The 17,922-nt window shown below is 45.6% G+C and overlaps 9 protein-coding genes across 9 annotated transcripts; 5 read left to right on the top strand and 4 right to left on the bottom strand.

The window, feature by feature from the left end:
- Window positions 1–108: 108 nt before the first annotated feature.
- On the bottom strand, window positions 109–3,323 carry V1513DRAFT_450440 (uncharacterized protein). Its single transcript, XM_066898817.1, has 6 exons — window positions 3,046–3,323; window positions 1,166–2,996; window positions 926–1,120; window positions 321–868; window positions 226–251; window positions 109–169 (listed from the first exon to the last, which is right to left on the bottom strand). The coding sequence occupies exons 2-4, from the start codon at window positions 2,979–2,981 to the stop codon at window positions 321–323; spliced, it is 2,559 nt and encodes an 852-aa protein (XP_066751801.1). The 5' UTR covers window positions 2,982–2,996; window positions 3,046–3,323; the 3' UTR covers window positions 109–169; window positions 226–251.
- On the top strand, window positions 3,263–4,388 carry V1513DRAFT_450437 (uncharacterized protein). Its single transcript, XM_066898816.1, has 2 exons — window positions 3,263–3,704; window positions 3,763–4,388. The coding sequence occupies exons 1-2, from the start codon at window positions 3,519–3,521 to the stop codon at window positions 4,081–4,083; spliced, it is 507 nt and encodes a 168-aa protein (XP_066751800.1). The 5' UTR covers window positions 3,263–3,518; the 3' UTR covers window positions 4,084–4,388.
- An 84-nt stretch (window positions 4,389–4,472) lies between these two features.
- V1513DRAFT_450435 (uncharacterized protein) lies at window positions 4,473–7,051 on the bottom strand. Its single transcript, XM_066898815.1, has 8 exons — window positions 6,542–7,051; window positions 6,335–6,490; window positions 6,123–6,284; window positions 5,930–6,070; window positions 5,670–5,870; window positions 5,171–5,620; window positions 4,884–5,117; window positions 4,473–4,830 (listed from the first exon to the last, which is right to left on the bottom strand). Exons 1-8 carry the CDS (start codon window positions 6,901–6,903, stop codon window positions 4,806–4,808), a joined length of 1,731 nt encoding a protein of 576 aa, XP_066751799.1. The 5' UTR covers window positions 6,904–7,051; the 3' UTR covers window positions 4,473–4,805.
- A 702-nt stretch (window positions 7,052–7,753) lies between these two features.
- Window positions 7,754–8,520, top strand: V1513DRAFT_433200 (ER lumen protein retaining receptor-domain-containing protein; the record flags this gene model as incomplete). Its single annotated transcript, XM_066896434.1, has 4 exons — window positions 7,754–7,835; window positions 7,905–8,110; window positions 8,169–8,419; window positions 8,484–8,520. 4 exons carry the CDS (start codon window positions 7,754–7,756, stop codon window positions 8,518–8,520), a joined length of 576 nt encoding a protein of 191 aa, XP_066751798.1.
- A 347-nt stretch (window positions 8,521–8,867) lies between these two features.
- Window positions 8,868–10,102, top strand: V1513DRAFT_196562 (cwf21 domain-containing protein). Its single transcript, XM_066894325.1, has 2 exons — window positions 8,868–9,558; window positions 9,638–10,102. The coding sequence occupies exons 1-2, from the start codon at window positions 9,311–9,313 to the stop codon at window positions 9,741–9,743; spliced, it is 354 nt and encodes a 117-aa protein (XP_066751797.1). The 5' UTR covers window positions 8,868–9,310; the 3' UTR covers window positions 9,744–10,102.
- Window positions 9,931–10,841, bottom strand: V1513DRAFT_450426 (uncharacterized protein). The gene is made up of 2 exons (XM_066898814.1): window positions 10,653–10,841; window positions 9,931–10,554 (listed from the first exon to the last, which is right to left on the bottom strand). Exons 1-2 carry the CDS (start codon window positions 10,713–10,715, stop codon window positions 10,300–10,302), a joined length of 318 nt encoding a protein of 105 aa, XP_066751796.1. The 5' UTR covers window positions 10,716–10,841; the 3' UTR covers window positions 9,931–10,299.
- A 540-nt stretch (window positions 10,842–11,381) lies between these two features.
- Window positions 11,382–13,441, top strand: V1513DRAFT_472668 (kinase-like domain-containing protein; the record flags this gene model as incomplete). The annotated part of the gene is made up of 7 exons (XM_066900172.1): window positions 11,382–11,767; window positions 11,819–11,900; window positions 11,959–12,216; window positions 12,273–12,300; window positions 12,352–12,568; window positions 12,623–12,814; window positions 12,875–13,441. 7 exons carry the CDS (start codon window positions 11,382–11,384, stop codon window positions 13,095–13,097), a joined length of 1,386 nt encoding a protein of 461 aa, XP_066751795.1. The 3' UTR covers window positions 13,098–13,441.
- Window positions 13,442–14,063: 622 nt separating this feature from the next.
- Window positions 14,064–16,330, top strand: V1513DRAFT_450420 (uncharacterized protein). Its single transcript, XM_066898813.1, has 5 exons — window positions 14,064–14,747; window positions 14,800–15,008; window positions 15,056–15,120; window positions 15,172–15,534; window positions 15,586–16,330. The coding sequence occupies exons 1-5, from the start codon at window positions 14,085–14,087 to the stop codon at window positions 16,056–16,058; spliced, it is 1,773 nt and encodes a 590-aa protein (XP_066751794.1). The 5' UTR covers window positions 14,064–14,084; the 3' UTR covers window positions 16,059–16,330.
- V1513DRAFT_196616 (transcription elongation factor Elf1 like-domain-containing protein) lies at window positions 16,215–17,247 on the bottom strand. Its single transcript, XM_066894326.1, has 4 exons — window positions 16,943–17,247; window positions 16,823–16,872; window positions 16,585–16,768; window positions 16,215–16,526 (listed from the first exon to the last, which is right to left on the bottom strand). The coding sequence occupies exons 2-4, from the start codon at window positions 16,823–16,825 to the stop codon at window positions 16,372–16,374; spliced, it is 342 nt and encodes a 113-aa protein (XP_066751793.1). The 5' UTR covers window positions 16,826–16,872; window positions 16,943–17,247; the 3' UTR covers window positions 16,215–16,371.
- Window positions 17,248–17,922: the final 675 nt, after the last annotated feature.

Genomic DNA, 17,922 nt, shown 5'->3' with positions numbered 1-17,922 from the left:
GGGCCCGCCCGCCCCGCCGCCCCGCCGCCGCCCCCCCGCCCCCCCCCCCCCGCGCCCCCCCCCCCCCCGCCCCGCCCCCCCCGCCCACGGAATGATAATTTGACATAACTGTATATATTTTTTTGTTATGTTTCTGTCAATAATGATGTTTCTGACATGACTGGGTAGGCTAATTATGATTACTGATGATGAATAACTGAATAAAACTGGATACTATCAACTTACATACAATGTAAAATACCTATATGCTTCTAAAGCGAAACAAAAAAAATGAGATCCCAACCATTTACCGAAAAAATCATAAACATAATCTCACCTACCTACTTTCCATTCATGATCAATCTCCTAATTTCATACAAATGCTCCCGTCCGGGGCGGTCATTGCCGATCCAGCCCTGCACTTTGCGTCTCCACCGCTCTTCCTCATCAGTTTGGCGCTTGATAAACCTGGGCCCAACATCGAACTCCTCGCCGACAACAAACTCGCCGTACACATTCCCCGTCTCTACCGTGCTGTGCTTTTGCTTTGCTTGTATTTGTCCCGGACTTGCGCCCGCGCGTAACTTGGGAGTGCTGACGTTCAACTGCGACAAGTCGTCGACTAAATCGTCGAACCCAGCAAAAGGATCATCTTCGTCCTCCTGATCATCGTCACCTTCTCCGGACATAGTATCATGTGCCTTAAACCAGCACATGCGCACGGGATCGAATATCATGCCGCCGACAATTTGCACGCCTTTATTCGAAGTGATATTCGAGATCAAGGCTGGACGCGGCGGCGTCAGCGCAATGTCGTCGAAGTCTGCGGTAACGGTGTCGTTGCCTTCCCATGTGTACGTCGTGGGATTGTACTGCATTCCTTTTTCCGCTGAAAACTGTTAGCCATGTTTTTTTAATACGTGGACATTGACAAATGGCGACTTACATCGCGATGCATTGGCGATGTTACCGAGCGGCTTGATCAGGTGCGGCCGCTGTTGAGCCTTCCGCCGACTTCTCCCCTGCATCGGCTTCTCACGCAGCATGGCTGCTCGCAGGTTCATGGCAGAAGGTGCCTGCTTCTCGCTAACCGCCTTTGAGTTGTCCACCATCCCGTTCACGATGCCCAACCCCTCAATACCTACACCGATTAGTCTCATCCTATAAAAATAATACATCGACATACCTTTCCCTGGCTTCATCAAAAACGTGCGCTCCTTAACAGTACTAATAGGCAAATCCTCAAATGCATCTAACTCCGTCCCATCACCGAACAGCCGCCGCTTTACCGGCTTCAATAATGTCTTTGTCGTCGCGGCTTCCCTGCGAACGGAATCTGGCGCGTGTCCATAACGGTCTTTCTTGGGCGATGGCGTCTGTCGTGCAATCGACGGCACTTCATTCATATTCAAAGACGCTGACAGTTTCTTTGCATATGTAGGCAGAACCGGGTGCAAGTGCTGCGTGTCTTTCAGCCTCGGTGTAACGTCTACCTGCTGCGTAGGCAATGGTAGTGCTAGACCGCTTCTTGAAGCCATACGCCGCAGGTTTGGTTGCTTCGTGCTTGCATTCGTGAGCCAGCTAGGAATCGATGGCACCGTCGGTGTTGTGGGTTGATTCGAGAATGAGGAATCCGTGGTCGCAGACCGCAGGACCGGCATCGATTTCTTGGAAAGCAAGGTGCCGTGGCGTTGGTTCATCTGGTTGGAATTCGTCTTGACCGTAATCATCGATGATTTGTGCGACAGCCGCCTTTCCGGCCGCGAAACTTCAGTATTCATGGCACCAGCTAAGCCGACTGGCGGCGAGCTTTGATGCGTTGAAGTTGGCGTCGAATGTTGTTGTGAGGGTATCACCGTCGAGGTTTGACTCACTGGCCGTGGGATCCGTGTCGGCTTAGGTGGAAACACATTAGATAATACGGGCTTCCGTTGCGGACTCGGTTGACAAAGATCGCTCTTCTGCTTAACATTGCGGTTGACAGTAAGCTTCCCAGCATCAAAAATGTCGTCACCATCACCAATCTCAAGGCCGTCAAAAAAGTCCTCCTTCGCAACATCAAGTGAGTTCCTGCTCGGCGGCTCAGGACTAAACGATTTCAATCTCATGTCCAGCAGTTGCTGAAAATTAAGCGGCCCTTCCGGAATTTCCAAGCCGAGTAAGCCCTCACCTTCACTTTCGTATGTAACCGATGACGCCGGTGAAAATGTCGAAATCATCGAGCTTCGATTGGAGACTGGATCTCGCTTTGAGCTTGCGTATCGGCTGTTTACACTCTCCTCTCCCCATAGGTCGATATCACTATCAAGCTGCGCAGGAGTACGGGGCCTAATTGCGGTCTTTAACTCAATAGTTTTCAAAGACTCTGGTATCTCAAAATCCATTTCCATACTGTTTTCAGACAGATCCGGCTGCCGTGGCTTCATTTCAGGCAATGTGGTCAGTGTTGGTGGCTTTTGAGAGAATTGTAGTCGCGGAGACCTCGGAGCAAATTGTTTCAGCGTGCCACTACCTCTTGTCGGCGCCTTGAATAGATTTCCACTGATAATGTCCACTGATACATCTGCTATAGTCTTTTTAGCAGCCTTAATTGTCAGCATGGCAGAGTCGTCGCCAAAATCAATGTCGTCGTCCCAATCGCCATAGCCAGCTGCGGTGGGGTTGCTTTCCAATTTGCTAATAGCACCACCCGCTAGTGACGACTGTGAGGTATACCGCGCAAATGGGATCCCTGAATTAACAGTTTTCCGAGTCCTATCCCTGGCATGGGAGCAATCATTGTTGTCTAGTTCCATCAATTCATCCTCGAAAGAAAATGACGCACGCGAGTTACGCGACGAGGCAAGTGACGAAGAGCTATCCTGGTTCTCGAGCGTGGAAAGTTTGCTAAATAAATCGCCTTCAAAGTCGAGCTCGGAGTCGTTGTCCCACGTCTCGACCGACTTCTCTAGGGAGTTGAGTGGATGGCGTTGAGGGGCACGATGTAGCTTTGATGCAAACATCCTGAGCGGCTAGATCTATGCTTCATTAGATGGGCTCTCATTATATACCACGTAGTACACTTACATATAGTCTCTATATAATCGCGATGCAGCCGAAATGTCGGGGATACTTTACGCCAGTCGTAATAGCGCTAGCGTGGCTATAGGAAACAACGCATAGCATCACCAAGCGCAATCAAGAATCCGGCCTAGTCTATTACTATCTCGTAAAACTCCTTTATTCCCTCTTTACTCTGCCTATCCCGTCTAATAGCGACTTGCTGTATATACTGACCGTGGATGGAAACGGTTGGTTGTTGGGACGCCGGAGATACACAAGTGGACTTTTGTTTTGATTTACTTCCAATAGTAGTGGCAGAGTGGTACAATCACGTTGAAAACGCGTCTTTAACAACACGCACCGCCACAAGCGCCACAGGAGGGCCAAGTTAACACCAAATTTTCATCTTCGAGCTACTGTTAATGTTAATGTTAGTGTATTACATTACTTCCGCGAGCTAACTGTCCCGCCAAGTGATATCCGGTTGCTTAAGATCAATGTCCGCAGCAGAAGCGTTGCCCGGCCCAACTACTTTGGCGTCTAACCAATCACCCGAATTGTCTCCGATTAAGGCAAAGCAAGTAGTCCGCCATATTTCCGGTAAACGCGTTGACGTCATTGCTTACAGCTTTGCGGACAAGGTTATGATATTGGTGTCTCAAAATGGAAACCTTGGAAAAATGGTATTAGTATAATGTCGAATTTGTCAGGTGAATAAAGCCGTAAAGCTAATGGAAGTAGTACTACGTCCCGCTAGTAACATCTCCATCACTGCAACCATACTCCTACGACATGCTTCCAACAGAAGCCGGCGACGATTATGCATTATTGCCCTTAAACCATCTCACCCCTGTTTCCGTTCTCGGCGCATCACCAGATGATACGGAAGGAAGGATATACGCTGTTTTGATTGCATCATTGATATGTAGACAGAGTCCTGATGAGCGGCGTCTGATAGTAGTTGGAATGGCGCATGATTTGGGAGGCGAGATCGGTACTGATGAAAATAGGGAAATGGTTGTGGATGTTTTACAGATGGTTGAAGAATGTCGAGTATGGTGATGCGTTCGAATTGGCCGGCAAAGGGTGTAGGTTGGGATCATGTGGCGTTATGGCGTTTGGGATTGAAATTTACATGAGTGTATATAACAGGGATTCCTACATTATTTATTCATTGCTAGTCATGAGGAACTAAATTGTATTATGTCATTTATCAAGGTACTTTTGTTACTAAGCAATGCCAGTGCCCCATAGGTCATAGCCATCTTGAAATTTACGGTAGCTTCCTGACAACTAACGGTGTGAATTTTACTAACAAGGGAAGATGGGAAACGCAAGTTGTGGGCTGAGCTCGGGACCACAACCGGAAATGTCGGCAAGTCGTATTCAAGTAAATTGATATCGTCAGTTCAGGTTCAGGTATTAAGAAATAATAACGACGAAGAACCGAGTTAACAAAGATCCAATCTATTAACTGTTGAAACCAAATTGAAACTGCGTTCTATGAACACAATTTTTTGGCGAACGTTTTCCACCACGAAACCTACTATACATAAAAAGATATATAACATCGAATTACATTCTTGCAGTCAATTAATTTCCATATAAACAATTTGAGGACCACAGGATTCCAACCTGGGAGTGAGGGAAATATCGTTGCGGAACTAAACTAAGATAAGCTCGCGAGTGTCAAAACCTCTGGCAAACCACCACAAAAGCAATCAAATACGAATCATTAGTAAACGAACAGTATTTCCGAACGTCTGACGCGGAGGAAGCTGTGTCTACAAGGCCCGGGATCGCGGAAATCTAAACTAGTCGTTAACTCCAACTTGCTCTGTACACTGATTGCTATCACCTACCGAAGAGAGTAGACCATATCAACAACAGGGCTGGCACTGATTTGACGACCGCCAAAGAAACGACCGTTGAGACCCTGGATAGCCTTTTCACCGCCAGTAACGTTCTCAAACTTAACGAATATTTCACCTTGTGAGTTTGGCTCGACAGCAATATGAACCACTTTGCCGTACTTCTCCTCGCACTCGGCTTTCACGTCCTCCTCAAGCTCCTTCACCCAATCATCACCTACTTCCCTACAAACACATTAGTATTACACAGTACAAAGTTATATTGACAAAATGCATACTCAGCTGGATTGAACATATTACTCAATACAATGCAGCGGGAAGCCTGACTAACATTCACGGTCTGCTTCCTAGTTGGGGCTGGTACATCAGGAACCGGCAACGCATCCTCTTCGCGCATGAGCTTTTTCATAAGACTTTCCCTAGATACAGGATTAAATGACACGCCTCCAACATCTGCATCATCTAGAGCGGATGCAAGAGCACCAGTTGGCTTCTTATCATCTCTGGCGTTGCGACCCAGATTTTGGCCGCGAGTGTCGAGGACAGCTCCGTGAATTGTCTGCGGAGATGAAATAGTAGCACCGGGGCCACCACTGAGACGTTGGATGATCGATTCAGGAGGCTCGCTATTGATCTTCTCATTGCCCAGACCGACACGGATTGGTCGTCCACCTAATTTAAAGCCATTTAGCTCCAATGCACTTGTCGCACTTTCTCTATCTGCAAATCTAAAGCGAGTTAATTCCATACAGCAAAACCTAAGCAAGAGATACTCACTGAACAAATCCGTAACCCTTAGATCGCACACCTGTCTCATCTTTCTGAAGCACCACGAATTCCACATTTCCATAGGACTCAAATATCTGCTTCAAGTCGGACTCAGTAATAGCAAAGTGTACATTGCCTACGTACAAACGGTGATAGGGACCCTGATCGCCGTGCTGTTGTCGCTGTTGTTCTAGTGCCTGTTGAGCGGCACTGCAGAATGGCAGTCAGCATACTATAAAGGACTTGAACAACTTGCAGTTGGAACTTACGCGGAAGATTCAGCCCTAGCAAGTCGGTTCTTTTCAGCCTCTGTAAGCTGCACAATAATTGGGATATCCAATAGTTTCTGACCAGTCATGTTAATAGCTTTTTGCACACTTTCAATGCCGCGGAATTCAACATATCCAACGCTAAACAACTGTCAGCCTGTATCGTAGAATAGACTAGATAGCAAATTCGTACCCCTTTGAACGCCCGCTGACACGATCTTTAACAATCTGTGCATCTCGTACAGGTCCCGCCTGTTCAAAAAATGCGATGAGTTCTTTAGTACGCAACCGAGCTGCCAATTGTTGAACAAAGATAGTCCTCTGGTCACGTTCATCTTCAGTAAGCTTTGGTGAGCTAAATCTCATTAGCACCTGAATACTGCTGATAGTGTACACTCAACGTACCTGCTTCGTTCCTCGTGCTTCCTTTCTCTCGGGTGATCCCTCTCTCGATCACCCTCGCGAGACCGGCTTCGTCTGCTACCTCGATCAGAGTCTCTGTGACTGCGATCTTCACGATCGTCACGATGATATCTGTCATCTTCGCGTCTGCTCCGTCGACTAATAGCGTCAGGACTAATTGACTCCGATACAAATCTATTACGAACATACCTATCTCTGTCGTCATTATATCCAGGGGAACGGGATCGATATCTGTATCTGTCTCTATCTCGTTCTCGATCTCTATCGCGATCCCTATCGCGTCGGACTCTGTCCCTATCTCTGTCACGTTGACTTTCTCTCTCACGCGATCGCTCTCTACGTCTGTGTTCTCGTGACGACTTGTCACTGTCCCTGTGCTCAGAATCTTTTCGCCTCTCACGCTCGCTATCGGCCGACGATCGTCTGTGACGACCAGATTTAGATCTCGATCTCTCAGACCTACTGTCTTCAGATCTTGCTGGGCTTAGTCCACCATCTCCATTCGAATCACCTAATAGCGTGGGCGTATGCTGCGTTTCCGAAGTTGACATCGTTCCCGTTGATACTTCGTTTCGAGATAATTCACGTGTGACTAATTTGGAATCGACTCTACTCAGGCTTAAATGCTTTTAGTATGTCGTAAGCAAAGTATGATATTCTAAAGAAAGTTACACGATTTGCACGACAGGTGGCGAGGGTTTGCAACTGTTCGCAGATTTGCAACGCTCAGAATGCTGCCATGGTTAGGGCTTTAATTATTCACCATTCCAGATAAATTTTCAGGGGCTACGGTGTTTATATTGTTACGTATTTTCTCTGATAGAGATCAGTTAGTCAATTATGCTACCAATAATTACCTTTGTAAAGTTTCTGTGCAATCCGCTAAACTTGGCGGTTGATTTGTACACGATTGATAGGTATGCACCGCTGATAGGTCATTAATAATTGCCTGTGGCACTTTTGACTGCAACCTTTAGGTTCAGGGTAGTATTAGAATACCAAATCAGGAGTATTTGAGGGTTAGGATCCAAGAACGACACGTCTTGTTTAGAGAGTGACCGGAAGCGCTATCTGCGGCGGACTCTCTTGACAAGCATTATTGGTCGGACCTCGCATTTAACGATTCGAATCTCAAAGCAAGTCGAACTATCCTTTGAAGACAGATCTAGCAATCAGTTGCATCAATTCGAAGGATTTGGGAGTTTAGCTGCTCAAGATGAATATCTTCAGATTCCTTGGTAAGTGCATTGATGTCAAGCAGCCAGATCAATAAAGCCCCTCTTCTAAATATGAGGCAGCTCACAGGCTGATTTATATTGCCGGTGCATCTAAGATTCATGTTAATAAAGATTTGCAGGCGACTTATCGCATTTATTAAGTATCTTTATACTTCTACATAAAATGAAGTCCTCGCGGTCATGCGCGGGCTTATCCTTTAAAAGTCAGGCGTTATATGCCGTTGTTTTCATTGCTAGGTATCTAGGTGCGTTGGGCAATTCACGATTTAAATTGAAATAGACAAAGAATTGGAAATATGCTAATATTAATATAGACCTTCTCTGGGGCAGATACACCTCACTTTACAATACGGTCATGAGGCTCTTCTTCATTGGATCATCGCTCTCAATTCTATATCTTATGAAAGTCAAATTCAGGCCTACGCACGATCCCAACATCGACACATTCAAAATTGAGTATCTGCTATCTGGATCATTCATAATGTCCCTTATATTTACGTACAAATATACGATTCCAGAGGTTCGTAGGCATATTTCTTACCGATGCAGGATAATCGATGAACTCACATATGTGACAGATTTTGTGGTCTTTCAGCATATGGTTGGAATCAGTCGCAATCCTTCCACAGCTTTTCATGTTGCAGCGAACAGGCGAGGCCGAGTCGTTGACTACCCATTACTTGTTCGCATTGGGTGCGTACCGTGCACTTTACATTCCGAACTGGTTTTATCGATGGCTTGCGGAAGGACATGTTGATCCAATTGCCATTGTGGCCGGTATCATCCAGACCGGACTATACTCTGATTTCTTCTATATCTATTACACGAAGTAAGTTCCTTGGAACAGACGAGGTTGGAGAAATGTTGACGCTCCTAACTCTGTGAACGTTTAGAGTCATGAAGGGAAAGAAGTTCGAGCTACCGCAATGAACCAAATTTAATAGAGCTATTACTATCTATCACGTATAAGAACGGATAACGGAGAGCGCTACTGGCGATGGATGGTTCGATCAAGGATCTACGACCTGGAACGAATGTAAACGATCATTAGGATAGACACGGAAGGAATAAGGAAGTTCCAATATCCGTTCAATAAGGATAAATATATAGGAAGGATGATAACTATGATTTTAACTATTGTAAGATGGATTGAAATAAGTTGGCAGCCTAATCACCGGTGGGCACGATGAAGTAGACAGAAAAGAAATTACTTGCTTTGAAATGAACTTCAACTGTAACTTTCTATTGTAGTACCTATATAAATAGACTATCTTGTAGTCTTTTATTTTTTCTCATCAAGCATTAATTCTATTGCAAATTGAGAGGTCGTCTTCCGAATCCAATGCAAGTCGCAAAATTGTTCGGCCGGCCGTTGAGATGTATAATAATCTGTGTTCTTAACGTCACATCCTCGAACCATCTCATTGTGAGTGAAGTAACAGCAAGGAGAACTTGTCAGGACTGGAAACGTGAGGGCGGTGGGCCCCGCGTAGCCTTACCAAGGGGAATCTCTAATAGATCCGGTCATTTGAAACGTATTGGGTTTGTTACTGATTATACAGATGACCCTAACCCAACGTGGCTGTTTCTTGCCTTATTCCGATGTCGATTCATTCATCCACTGCAAGGTCCACGACAAGCGAATTATACCAGTTTATCCAGATCTATTGGGATCGACTATCATAAGTCTTATTGATCCAGCAGCAAGTCCAGAAGTGATATGTCTTACAACAACATCGGGCTTCCGACTCCGCGAGGAAGTGGCACCAGCGGCTACATCACCCGCAATATTTCCCATATTAAGCCGCGTGGACCGCCAGTTAAGCCAGGTAAAGACTTCGAAGATGCCTCGGACCTGGCTAGAGATGCTTGGCGGAAGGAGCCAGCGAAGGAGATTGTTGAACATGATTTAAAGCGGCAAATCGAAGTCAAATGTATGGAGTTGCGTGATCAGTTGGAGGATGAAGGGTAAGTATTTGTTTCTTGACTCCCACTGACTGTCGGTAGTAGGTGGCCTCTGACGGATCGTGCTAACATAATAATTTAGAGCTGATGAAGATGAAATTGAGAAACGGGTGGAATATTTGAGGGAGAGTTTAGTCAAAAGATCCAAGAGAACTCCTCAGAGGAGCCCGCGCAGAGATTTTAGATAGAAAATATGGATCTAAAACGAATAGAGGTCTCAGCAGATTATGCTTATGCCATCTTATTAGGGGATATGGATTTCTGCCACTGTTTATGCTATCTAGGTGGACATATTGTTTGTTGTGTGACTTTTTTGTAGGATAGGCTTTTGGATTTACTGAACTCGGTGTAATAGGTATCGTTTCATATACTTTCCATATGAAATTATATTGTGCATGCTATCTTACGCTGTCTGAATGGTTTGGGTCATTGCGCCAACATACGGCTGTCCAGCTATTAGTTTACACGGTGGGTCCAACTCCATACTGAAAATGGGAGACTGTTAATAACTCTCAAATCAAGCTGAAACATATGTCAACGTAGATATCGAGTACATATATTGCAATCGTAGCCAGGGTTGAGCGTAAGATATCAGTACATGTGGCTGACGGCGTGCTTTCCAAATCTGCGACCTTCATGTCTAGCGCACAATTCAATAACCCACAGAAACGAACAAGAACGAACGTTCCAGGTGCCCATTCGTATCCACTGATCTGCCTTCTATAACAGTGCGTAAGAGAAGCTTCAATTGCTTTGATGGTCGCCTGTACCTGCGCGTCTATTTCTTAACTCTTGCGACATAATTTGGTTCTTCATGCTTTGCAACTTGGCCTCTCGTGCTTGGACCAACAGTCTTGCCCATTCCTCGTCCGTCTGCGGCAGATTTTTGCGTTCGTCCTCGCGTTTCAATTGCGCAATATATTGTTTTTCAATGTCTTCCTCGAGGCCGATGCCGAAATAGTACATGAATCCAATTGGGAATAGTAGGTAGAAGGTGAACTATATAGTCTGTTATACGAGAACTCTTCAACCATATAAACAAGTGACAAAGCCAAGTAGAGTAATGAGTATGGGAACAAGATATTGATGAAACATACCCTAACAAGTTCTAGGTTGCCGCCTGCGAACATGCGATTAAACCGCGCACGGAAATTCGACATTATTATCGTCCCACCAATACCAATAATTCAATCGCGCTTACTTGCGCTTTCGATTGTCGCTATTTGCGGGTAGATTTGAATGTGGATGTAGGAAGAAATTGGTTTAGATTCAAAATTTGAGTGACCCAAAATTCTTTAGTGGTCAGGCCTCACGGTTGCGCTTGTCCCAGCCAGGCGGACACAGCTAATTTCCATTTCGAGTAGCACCAGATCACTCTGCGATCCTTTGGCCACCGACAATTTACAATACAAACATCGATCGAAAATACTGTTATTATTATTTTTATTATTATTAGTGCGGTCATTCCCCGCTGCCACGTCGAGTCACATATCTACTGTGGTTGTATACTGAGTTTTTCTGTTGAACTAAATATCGTGAAGCTGTCCCGTTGTATGCCAATATATTTGGCATGACCGATATTGTCACACGGGGAATCGTGTGTAAAGGTGGGGTCAAGTGACATCTCAGCAAGGTATGCGTGGAGAATCTACATAACAATGGGCAGCGCCACATACAGAATATAAGAATCAATATTAACGTGTGTTATTCTAGCATTCTGGTGCGAACGCAGCGACTGTTATTCACGCTCGGCCCCTAATCAGTAGCGTCGACAAACCAACTGCAGGAGCTTAAGCTTGATCTTTCGTTTGTAGTCACCGCGTGCCATGTCTCTCAAACGCCAGAATGGTACTACATCTCCGTCATCCTCCCACATCTCGTCAACTAGTCCGCCGAGCGTACGGCGAAAACTAGAAGAAGGCGAGATTTTAGCTGTATCTAGGCCTTCACACCATCCACCATGGGAACAGCCGGCAGCGCCAAACAGTGACTCCTCAACACAAACGTACGAAAGCTCAACTCCAGTGCAGAATGCAAACGGAGGCAAAGCGGAGGGTGAGCTTCGTAGCCGACCACCATCGGCAGCGACATCGGCAGCGGCATCCCCTGCATCGGGTCATACTGTGGTTCCGACAAAGCATTCATTTTATGGATGCACATCCGTCAAACAGGAATATGAAGAGCTGGGAAAGCTTGGAGAAGGCACGTTTGGGTAAGCATCGTCAAGAGTTAGCGCTGTGGATGACTGCTAACGTGTAGACAGTGAGGTATATAAGGCGCGACATCGGCGAACGGGAAGATTGGTGGCGTTGAAGAAAATATTGATGCATAACGAGAAAGAAGGCGTAAGTTCTCGAAATCTTATTATTCTTTTCTTCAAGATCGGGAGTAACCAGGCGTTAGTTTCCGATTACTGCTATACGTGAAATTCGCATCTTGAAACAATTATCACATAAGAACGTGATCCCGTTGCTCGAAATGTCGATTGAACGTGCAGTGTGGGATAAGAACACGAAACGAAGGGGTCAGATATATATGGTCACTCCGTACATGGACCACGATTTAGCGGGATTATTGGAGAATCCACATGTTTCATTTAGCATTGCGCAAATTAAATGTTACATGATCCAGCTATTGAAAGGAACTAAGTATTTACATGACGTATGCTTGCGACTTTTAGCTTTTACTTCATGAAATACAGAGCTAATCATTCTCAGAATCGAATTTTACATAGAGATATGAAAGGTATGGTAAGTCTCTCGTTTAAGATGAATAGCGAACACTAATGAAATTCAGCCGCAAACTTGTTGATAGACAATCGAGGCGTCCTTAAAGTGGCGGACTTCGGTCTTGCCCGGAAATTTGAAGAAGATCCACCTGTGGCAGGTTCCAACGGCGCAGGTCTTGCACGCCGTGAGTATACAAATTGTGTGGTCACACGCTGGTATCGTCCGCCTGAATTGCTTCTGGGTGAGCGGCGCTATACTTCGGCTATTGATTTATGGGGCGTTGGGTATGTGCCCATTGTACACCGTAAGAAGAAGAGAGCTGGAGTAACCATGTCTAGGTGTATATTTGGGGAAATGTATAGGCACAAGCCGATCTTAGCAGGGAATTCTGATTTAGATCAGATCCGTCGAATTTTTCAGCTCTGCGGATCACCGACTCAGCAGACAATGCCAGGCTGGGACCGGCTACCAGACGCGGGTGCGATAAAACTCTACAACTTTCCTCGTACACTTGAATCTGAATACGACGAGTAAGTCCTTGTCAGGTACGGTATACTACATAAACGTCCATTCCGTTGACATCAGACTAGATTGGGACCCCAGGGCGTGTTGCTACTTTCGGATTTATTGACGTTGGATCCACGTCGGAGAATAACTGCTGTATCAGCACTTTCCCACCCGTACTTCACTACTAAGCCACTTCCAGCTACACCCCAGGAACTGCCAATGTATGACTCTTCGCATGAATATGATCGGAGAAAATTTCAGCACCAGAAAGATTGCGCTCCTCCCCCACGGGGTAGTCGCTGGTGATGGCCGTGCGACAATAACCTTGTTGGTAAATAGATGGCTGTGGTGGCGTGACATTGTATTATATGGAGCATGGCAAATTTGTGTATGCATCGCCGTTGTACGCTGATAGAAGCAGAATCGCAAAGGCCTGGGAGTTCTTTTGGGAATTGTAAATAATGTTCGACGACACGAATGATCAGTGCGTCAAGCTCATTACTAGAGACCTATTATCAATATCATATGAACACAATGCACCTATGAATTCTTTAAGAGTCATTGCCGTCGCGACGTTGCTGCAGGGGTCAACATCTCTCTGATTGGCCGCTAAAGCGAATCGTTGCTCGCCCGGAAAATCAGGGGTCCCCTCGTGGTCACAGGTTGATGTCTGGGGCTGTCGGAAAGCCTCGCATGACAGCCTCTTTAAGGATCCACTCTATCTGAACCATTAGACAGCGTCTCTGGACACGGAGACTTAAGTCATAGCGAATTGACACTCGGGGTTGCTGTTGTTACTATGAGTCTCGAGAAATTTTGAACGAGCAATTGCGTCGTGCCTGTCTTTGGCCCATTTCTTGATAATTACCCATTACTTTCCGCTGGCCGCGATTTGAACACTTCATGATGACCTTTGGGGAGGAAGAGTCATTTCTTCTTGAGCATCCAGTGGAGTTGTGGAGATATGACCAGCCTGAGAAAACCGAGGCATGGCACTTTTTGGAGTTGATAAATAAAAAATACGGAACAGAACTAAGTATGCCTCGCTCAGTCAAGCAGACTCATTTCGCCGTTGCTACGAATAAGATTTTGACGCTTTTTTTACAGACACTTACAAAGAATTGTATCAATGGTCAATTGACAATATATCTATGTTTTGGGGAGAAGTTTGGGATTTCACCCACATTGTAGCGTCACATCCGTATACATCAGTAAGCCAAGTCTCTCAGTGCGGGTCCTTCCTACACAATTCTCTAACGATATGCTTTACAGATAGTTGACGCCACTGCACCTATGTTCCCTCGCCCGCAATTCTTCCCTGGCGCGAAACTATCTTATGCACAGAACCTACTGTTTCCAGTCCCTGCTGTCGATCCTGAATCTACAGCTGTCATTTCCATAACAGAGTTCACGAAGGAATATGTGACATGGAAAGAACTGCGCGATCGAGTTCGTAAATTGTCGATGGCAATGCGTGAGTTTGGCGTCAAACCAGCGGATCGGGTTGCTGCTTATGTCTCTAACAACATCTCCACGCTTGTTGCACTGCTTGCTACATCTGCGGTCGGTGCTATCTGGTCGTCAACGTCCTCGGAAATTGGTTCAGCCTCTGTGATTGAACGCCTATCTCAAATTGAGCCGGTCTTAATGTTTGTGGACAACGCGTCATTATATAACCAAAAAGTATTTGACAATCTTCCGAAAGTATCCGAGATTGTAGCGCAATTACCCAGTCTGAAGGCGCTTATTGTCAACGAGACGTCAGACCTGCCGAAAATCGATCTAGACACTGTCAAGCCGATAAATGGTGTTGCTATGTTGTCAGACAAGTTTGTGGAACGCGTGAGAGCAGACGGAGCTCTAGAGTTTGAGACACTGGATTTCGATCATCCATTGTTCATTGTCTATTCATCGGGTACAACCGGTAAACCGAAATGTATTGTCCACGGCCAAGGCGTACGATTCAATAGATATACCTAGAATTCTAGCGACATACTGACTTTCCTAGGGCACATTGCTACAGCATAAGAAAGAGCATTTGATTCATATGGACATGAAGGCCGGTGACGTATTTTTCCAATACACTACGTGCTCCTGGATGATGTGGCAGTGGCTCATTTCGGGACTTGCTTCAGGAGCTACATTGGTACTGTACGATGGTTCGCCATTCCAGCCAATTGGCGAGATGTCTATGTTTAAATTAATCGACGAGCTTGGGTATGTCTATAGACTCCGCTATGCAATAGATCACTAATTGTTGATAGGGTCAAATATTTCGGTACATCCGCAAAATATCTCTCCTTACTAGAACAAAAACATACCAAGCCCAGTAAGCTCTCATTCAACAGACGAGGTCACTGTAACTAACGGTCTCTAACAGAGAATGCCTATGCTCTCTCGAAACTAGCAGTGATAACGTCCACTGGTTCAGTTCTGAGCCCGTCTACATTCTCATATGTCTACGAAGCATTCGGCCCCATCCTCCTCGCTAGCATTACAGGAGGTACTGATATTCTTTCCCTGTTTGGCGCGCCTTCGCTTTTGGTCCCAGTATATAAAGGCGAAGTCCAATGCCGTGGCCTCGGAATGGCGGTCGAGGTCTGGGATCAAGATGGCAAGAAGATAGAATCCGATGAGCCAGGTGATTTGGTTTGCGTGTCGTCTTTTCCATGTATGCCGGTCATGTTTTGGAACGATAAAGACGGTGCGAGGTATCGGGCCAGCTATTTCGACAGATTTGAAGGTAATTCTGCTGGTCATATTATTGCCATAGTAAGTGACTAAAGTTGTACAGGAATCTGGCACCATGGCGATTTCGTCAGATTATCATTGAAGACTGGCGGATTAGTCATGTTGGGACGATCAGATGGTGTTTTAAAACCTGGAGGTGTGAGATTCGGTTCAAGCGAGATCTACAACGTGCTCACAAAAGAGTATCCCTCAGTGGTCGAGGACGCCCTATGCGTCGGTATGAAACGATCCGAAGATATCGACGAAGTCGTTGTCTTGTTTGTGAAATTGCAACCGTCCATTTCGTTCACTGAGGATTTGGTCAAGAAGATCAAGTTGACAATTCGAACGCAATTGTCCCCTCGTCACGTACCGGGCATTATCGATGAGACAAAGGAGATACCGTACACGGCCAATGGCAAGAAAACCGAAACCATTATTAAGAGTATTATTTCGAAAAGCAAAATCACGGTTGGTGCGAGCGTTGCAAACGCGCATTGTTTGGACTGGTATAAGGATTGGGCTGCTAGACATTAGAAATTTGCCACGCACTAACGATTGGAATATGGAGCTAATGAGCCTAGCATAAGGATAATATATTCCTAAATAAACCTAGATCGACGCTACAATAGATGAGTATGTGTTGTGGTTTGCAATTCCCTGATTCGAAAGTAAGGTTGTCTTTTTGAGTAATAATCGGACCTCCAGTCGTAACCCAAATTTCGCCCTGCTATGACCGAGCATCAATCAAGCGTTCCAATTTGTGACTAGTCAGCGTCTGCAAAATGAACTAGCAGTATTAAAGGAAGCAGCACAATGGAAACTTGTCATCGTATTATCAAGTTACTTTTTACTCCAATGCGATATCATCCTCCTCTCCCTCTGGTTCATTCTCATCATCGAGGTCGCTCTCCACGTCCCCGGCGTCTTGGTTCTTCTCTGGTAGCTCGCCAGATTCGCACGCGTCGATCCATTCACTGTAAATATCAACCGGAACCGATAATGCTAGGCAAATTGAGTTAGTTTCCCATAATTTTGTCCAACAAAGGCCACAGAAACATACAATTTGTTTGAGTTTGAAAATTCTGGCCGCAAACCTTGCAGTTCAAAAATCCAAGCTTTAACTTCTTGTCTATCCTACAGATGACGGATTTCTCGTGGTTGCAAAACAAACAAGAGAACACTGTAGGAAGGGGTTCGCGTTTTCGTGGACCCTGTGGTTTGCGAGTCGATTTCTTCCTTTTACCCTATACAGAACAATGTTAACAAAATCCAAATAAATAACAATAAAGACTGCGTACCATGATCTTCTAGTATTGATCCGAAGAGGTCCGACGACAAATGTCGAGAACTAGATTATATTGACGATCAGCCAAAATACCGACAACTAAGCTGAATCCAACATCAGCTGCGAAATTTACCCTGAATTTGTTGGAAGTCGTGGCTGGAAAAGTGTGGCTAATGCTTCTCTGGTCAGCGGTTAGCTCAGTTGTGTGGCTGGGACGGTTTAGATCATCGTCGCATACGTCTCCGGCCGCCTGAAATGAGATTCTGCAGGAAATGTAATGGCTTAGATAAGTAGAACTCAGATAGATAGAGGGCAATTAGTGGTGGAGAATCGTAAGTTATTGGTCGAGGTATGTATTGGTGTATGGTATAAATGAATTACAGAGTGAGTAATGTTGCAAGATGTTACCGACTGCCGACTGCCGACTGCCGAGGTCATGCAACACATAAACAAACACTTTATAATACTGAAAGTTTCAATTAGTCGTCAGATGATAAACCCACGCCTTCACGATTTAAACCGTCGTTGGCGGAAATATTGTAACGTGCGAGATGACAGTTAATGACTTAATTACTCAGGGGCAGTGACGTGGCCAATCGGACGAGTGCCACTGTTCCCGAGAATCGTTTAAGCTGACGTCAGTCCAGAAGTTCGGCCTGGGGGGAAAGTCATTGGACCTCCGACGCAACAAATCCGTGACCAGCGGAAACGTCGACAGTCGCTACTGAAGAAAGGCGTTAATTAGAAACGTGGGGACCTCCGCGTGACAAAAAACCATAAGACTTCTGGTGTTAACTGCACAAGTGCATCGCCCTAATGCCATAGAACATACCTACACGTGCGCATATTGGGAGTTTGAGCCGCATGGCGCAGGTGATGTCCGTCGGGCCAGTGGCGGTCATTCCGCCTCTATCCATATAAACAGGCTCCGCCTCTCCCGAAATCAGTGTCTCCCTTCTGTTCTCTTTCGCGGTGTCAAATTTGTGTCCGCTATTCTGTATTCAAGGCCTTCTACTTAAGTCGTCTTATAAATATTGCTAGTTAGAGCAAATAAAGCTCACAAACAACTTTAAGATGATGCCGCCGTCAGTGTCAGAGGACTTGTCGGCTGTC

The sequence above is a fragment of the Lipomyces chichibuensis genome, assembly GCF_038497645.1.
Source record: "Lipomyces chichibuensis strain CBS 12929 unplaced genomic scaffold V1513scaffold_35, whole genome shotgun sequence".
Classification (NCBI taxonomy): domain Eukaryota; kingdom Fungi; phylum Ascomycota; class Lipomycetes; order Lipomycetales; family Lipomycetaceae; genus Lipomyces; species Lipomyces chichibuensis.
The sequence above is the reverse complement of the archived record's forward strand: the minus strand, read 5'-3'. Positions and strand labels throughout refer to the sequence as shown.

What these genes read in the sequence shown, in the direction of transcription:
- V1513DRAFT_450440 (XM_066898817.1), bottom strand. Translation starts at nt 2,981, where the DNA reads ATGTTTGCATCAAAGCTACATCGTGCCCCTCAACGCCATCCACTCAAC. An exon ending in TTTGATGAAGCCAGGGAAAG is followed by an intron (nt 1,121 to 1,165) that starts GTATGTCGATGT and finishes TAATCGGTGTAG; the next exon opens with GTATTGAGGGGTTGGGCATC. An exon ending in CATCGCCAATGCATCGCGAT is followed by an intron (nt 869 to 925) that starts GTAAGTCGCCAT and finishes AACAGTTTTCAG; the next exon opens with CGGAAAAAGGAATGCAGTAC.
- V1513DRAFT_450437 (XM_066898816.1), top strand. Translation starts at nt 3,519, where the DNA reads ATGTCCGCAGCAGAAGCGTTGCCCGGCCCAACTACTTTGGCGTCTAAC. An exon ending in ATGGAAACCTTGGAAAAATG is followed by an intron (nt 3,705 to 3,762) that starts GTATTAGTATAA and finishes TAATGGAAGTAG; the next exon opens with TACTACGTCCCGCTAGTAAC.
- V1513DRAFT_450435 (XM_066898815.1), bottom strand. Translation starts at nt 6,903, where the DNA reads ATGTCAACTTCGGAAACGCAGCATACGCCCACGCTATTAGGTGATTCG. An exon ending in TATAATGACGACAGAGATAG is followed by an intron (nt 6,491 to 6,541) that starts GTATGTTCGTAA and finishes TGACGCTATTAG; the next exon opens with TCGACGGAGCAGACGCGAAG. An exon ending in GTCAGCGGGCGTTCAAAGGG is followed by an intron (nt 6,071 to 6,122) that starts GTACGAATTTGC and finishes ACAGTTGTTTAG; the next exon opens with CGTTGGATATGTTGAATTCC.
- V1513DRAFT_196562 (XM_066894325.1), top strand. Translation starts at nt 9,311, where the DNA reads ATGTCTTACAACAACATCGGGCTTCCGACTCCGCGAGGAAGTGGCACC. An exon ending in GATCAGTTGGAGGATGAAGG is followed by an intron (nt 9,559 to 9,637) that starts GTAAGTATTTGT and finishes ATAATAATTTAG; the next exon opens with AGCTGATGAAGATGAAATTG.
- V1513DRAFT_450426 (XM_066898814.1), bottom strand. Translation starts at nt 10,715, where the DNA reads ATGTCGAATTTCCGTGCGCGGTTTAATCGCATGTTCGCAGGCGGCAAC. An exon ending in GCAACCTAGAACTTGTTAGG is followed by an intron (nt 10,555 to 10,652) that starts GTATGTTTCATC and finishes CAGACTATATAG; the next exon opens with TTCACCTTCTACCTACTATT.
- V1513DRAFT_450420 (XM_066898813.1), top strand. Translation starts at nt 14,085, where the DNA reads ATGTTCCCTCGCCCGCAATTCTTCCCTGGCGCGAAACTATCTTATGCA. An exon ending in AAATTAATCGACGAGCTTGG is followed by an intron (nt 15,009 to 15,055) that starts GTATGTCTATAG and finishes AATTGTTGATAG; the next exon opens with GGTCAAATATTTCGGTACAT. An exon ending in CTATTTCGACAGATTTGAAG is followed by an intron (nt 15,535 to 15,585) that starts GTAATTCTGCTG and finishes AAAGTTGTACAG; the next exon opens with GAATCTGGCACCATGGCGAT.
- V1513DRAFT_196616 (XM_066894326.1), bottom strand. An exon ending in TTTTCAAACTCAAACAAATT is followed by an intron (nt 16,527 to 16,584) that starts GTATGTTTCTGT and finishes CAATTTGCCTAG; the next exon opens with CATTATCGGTTCCGGTTGAT.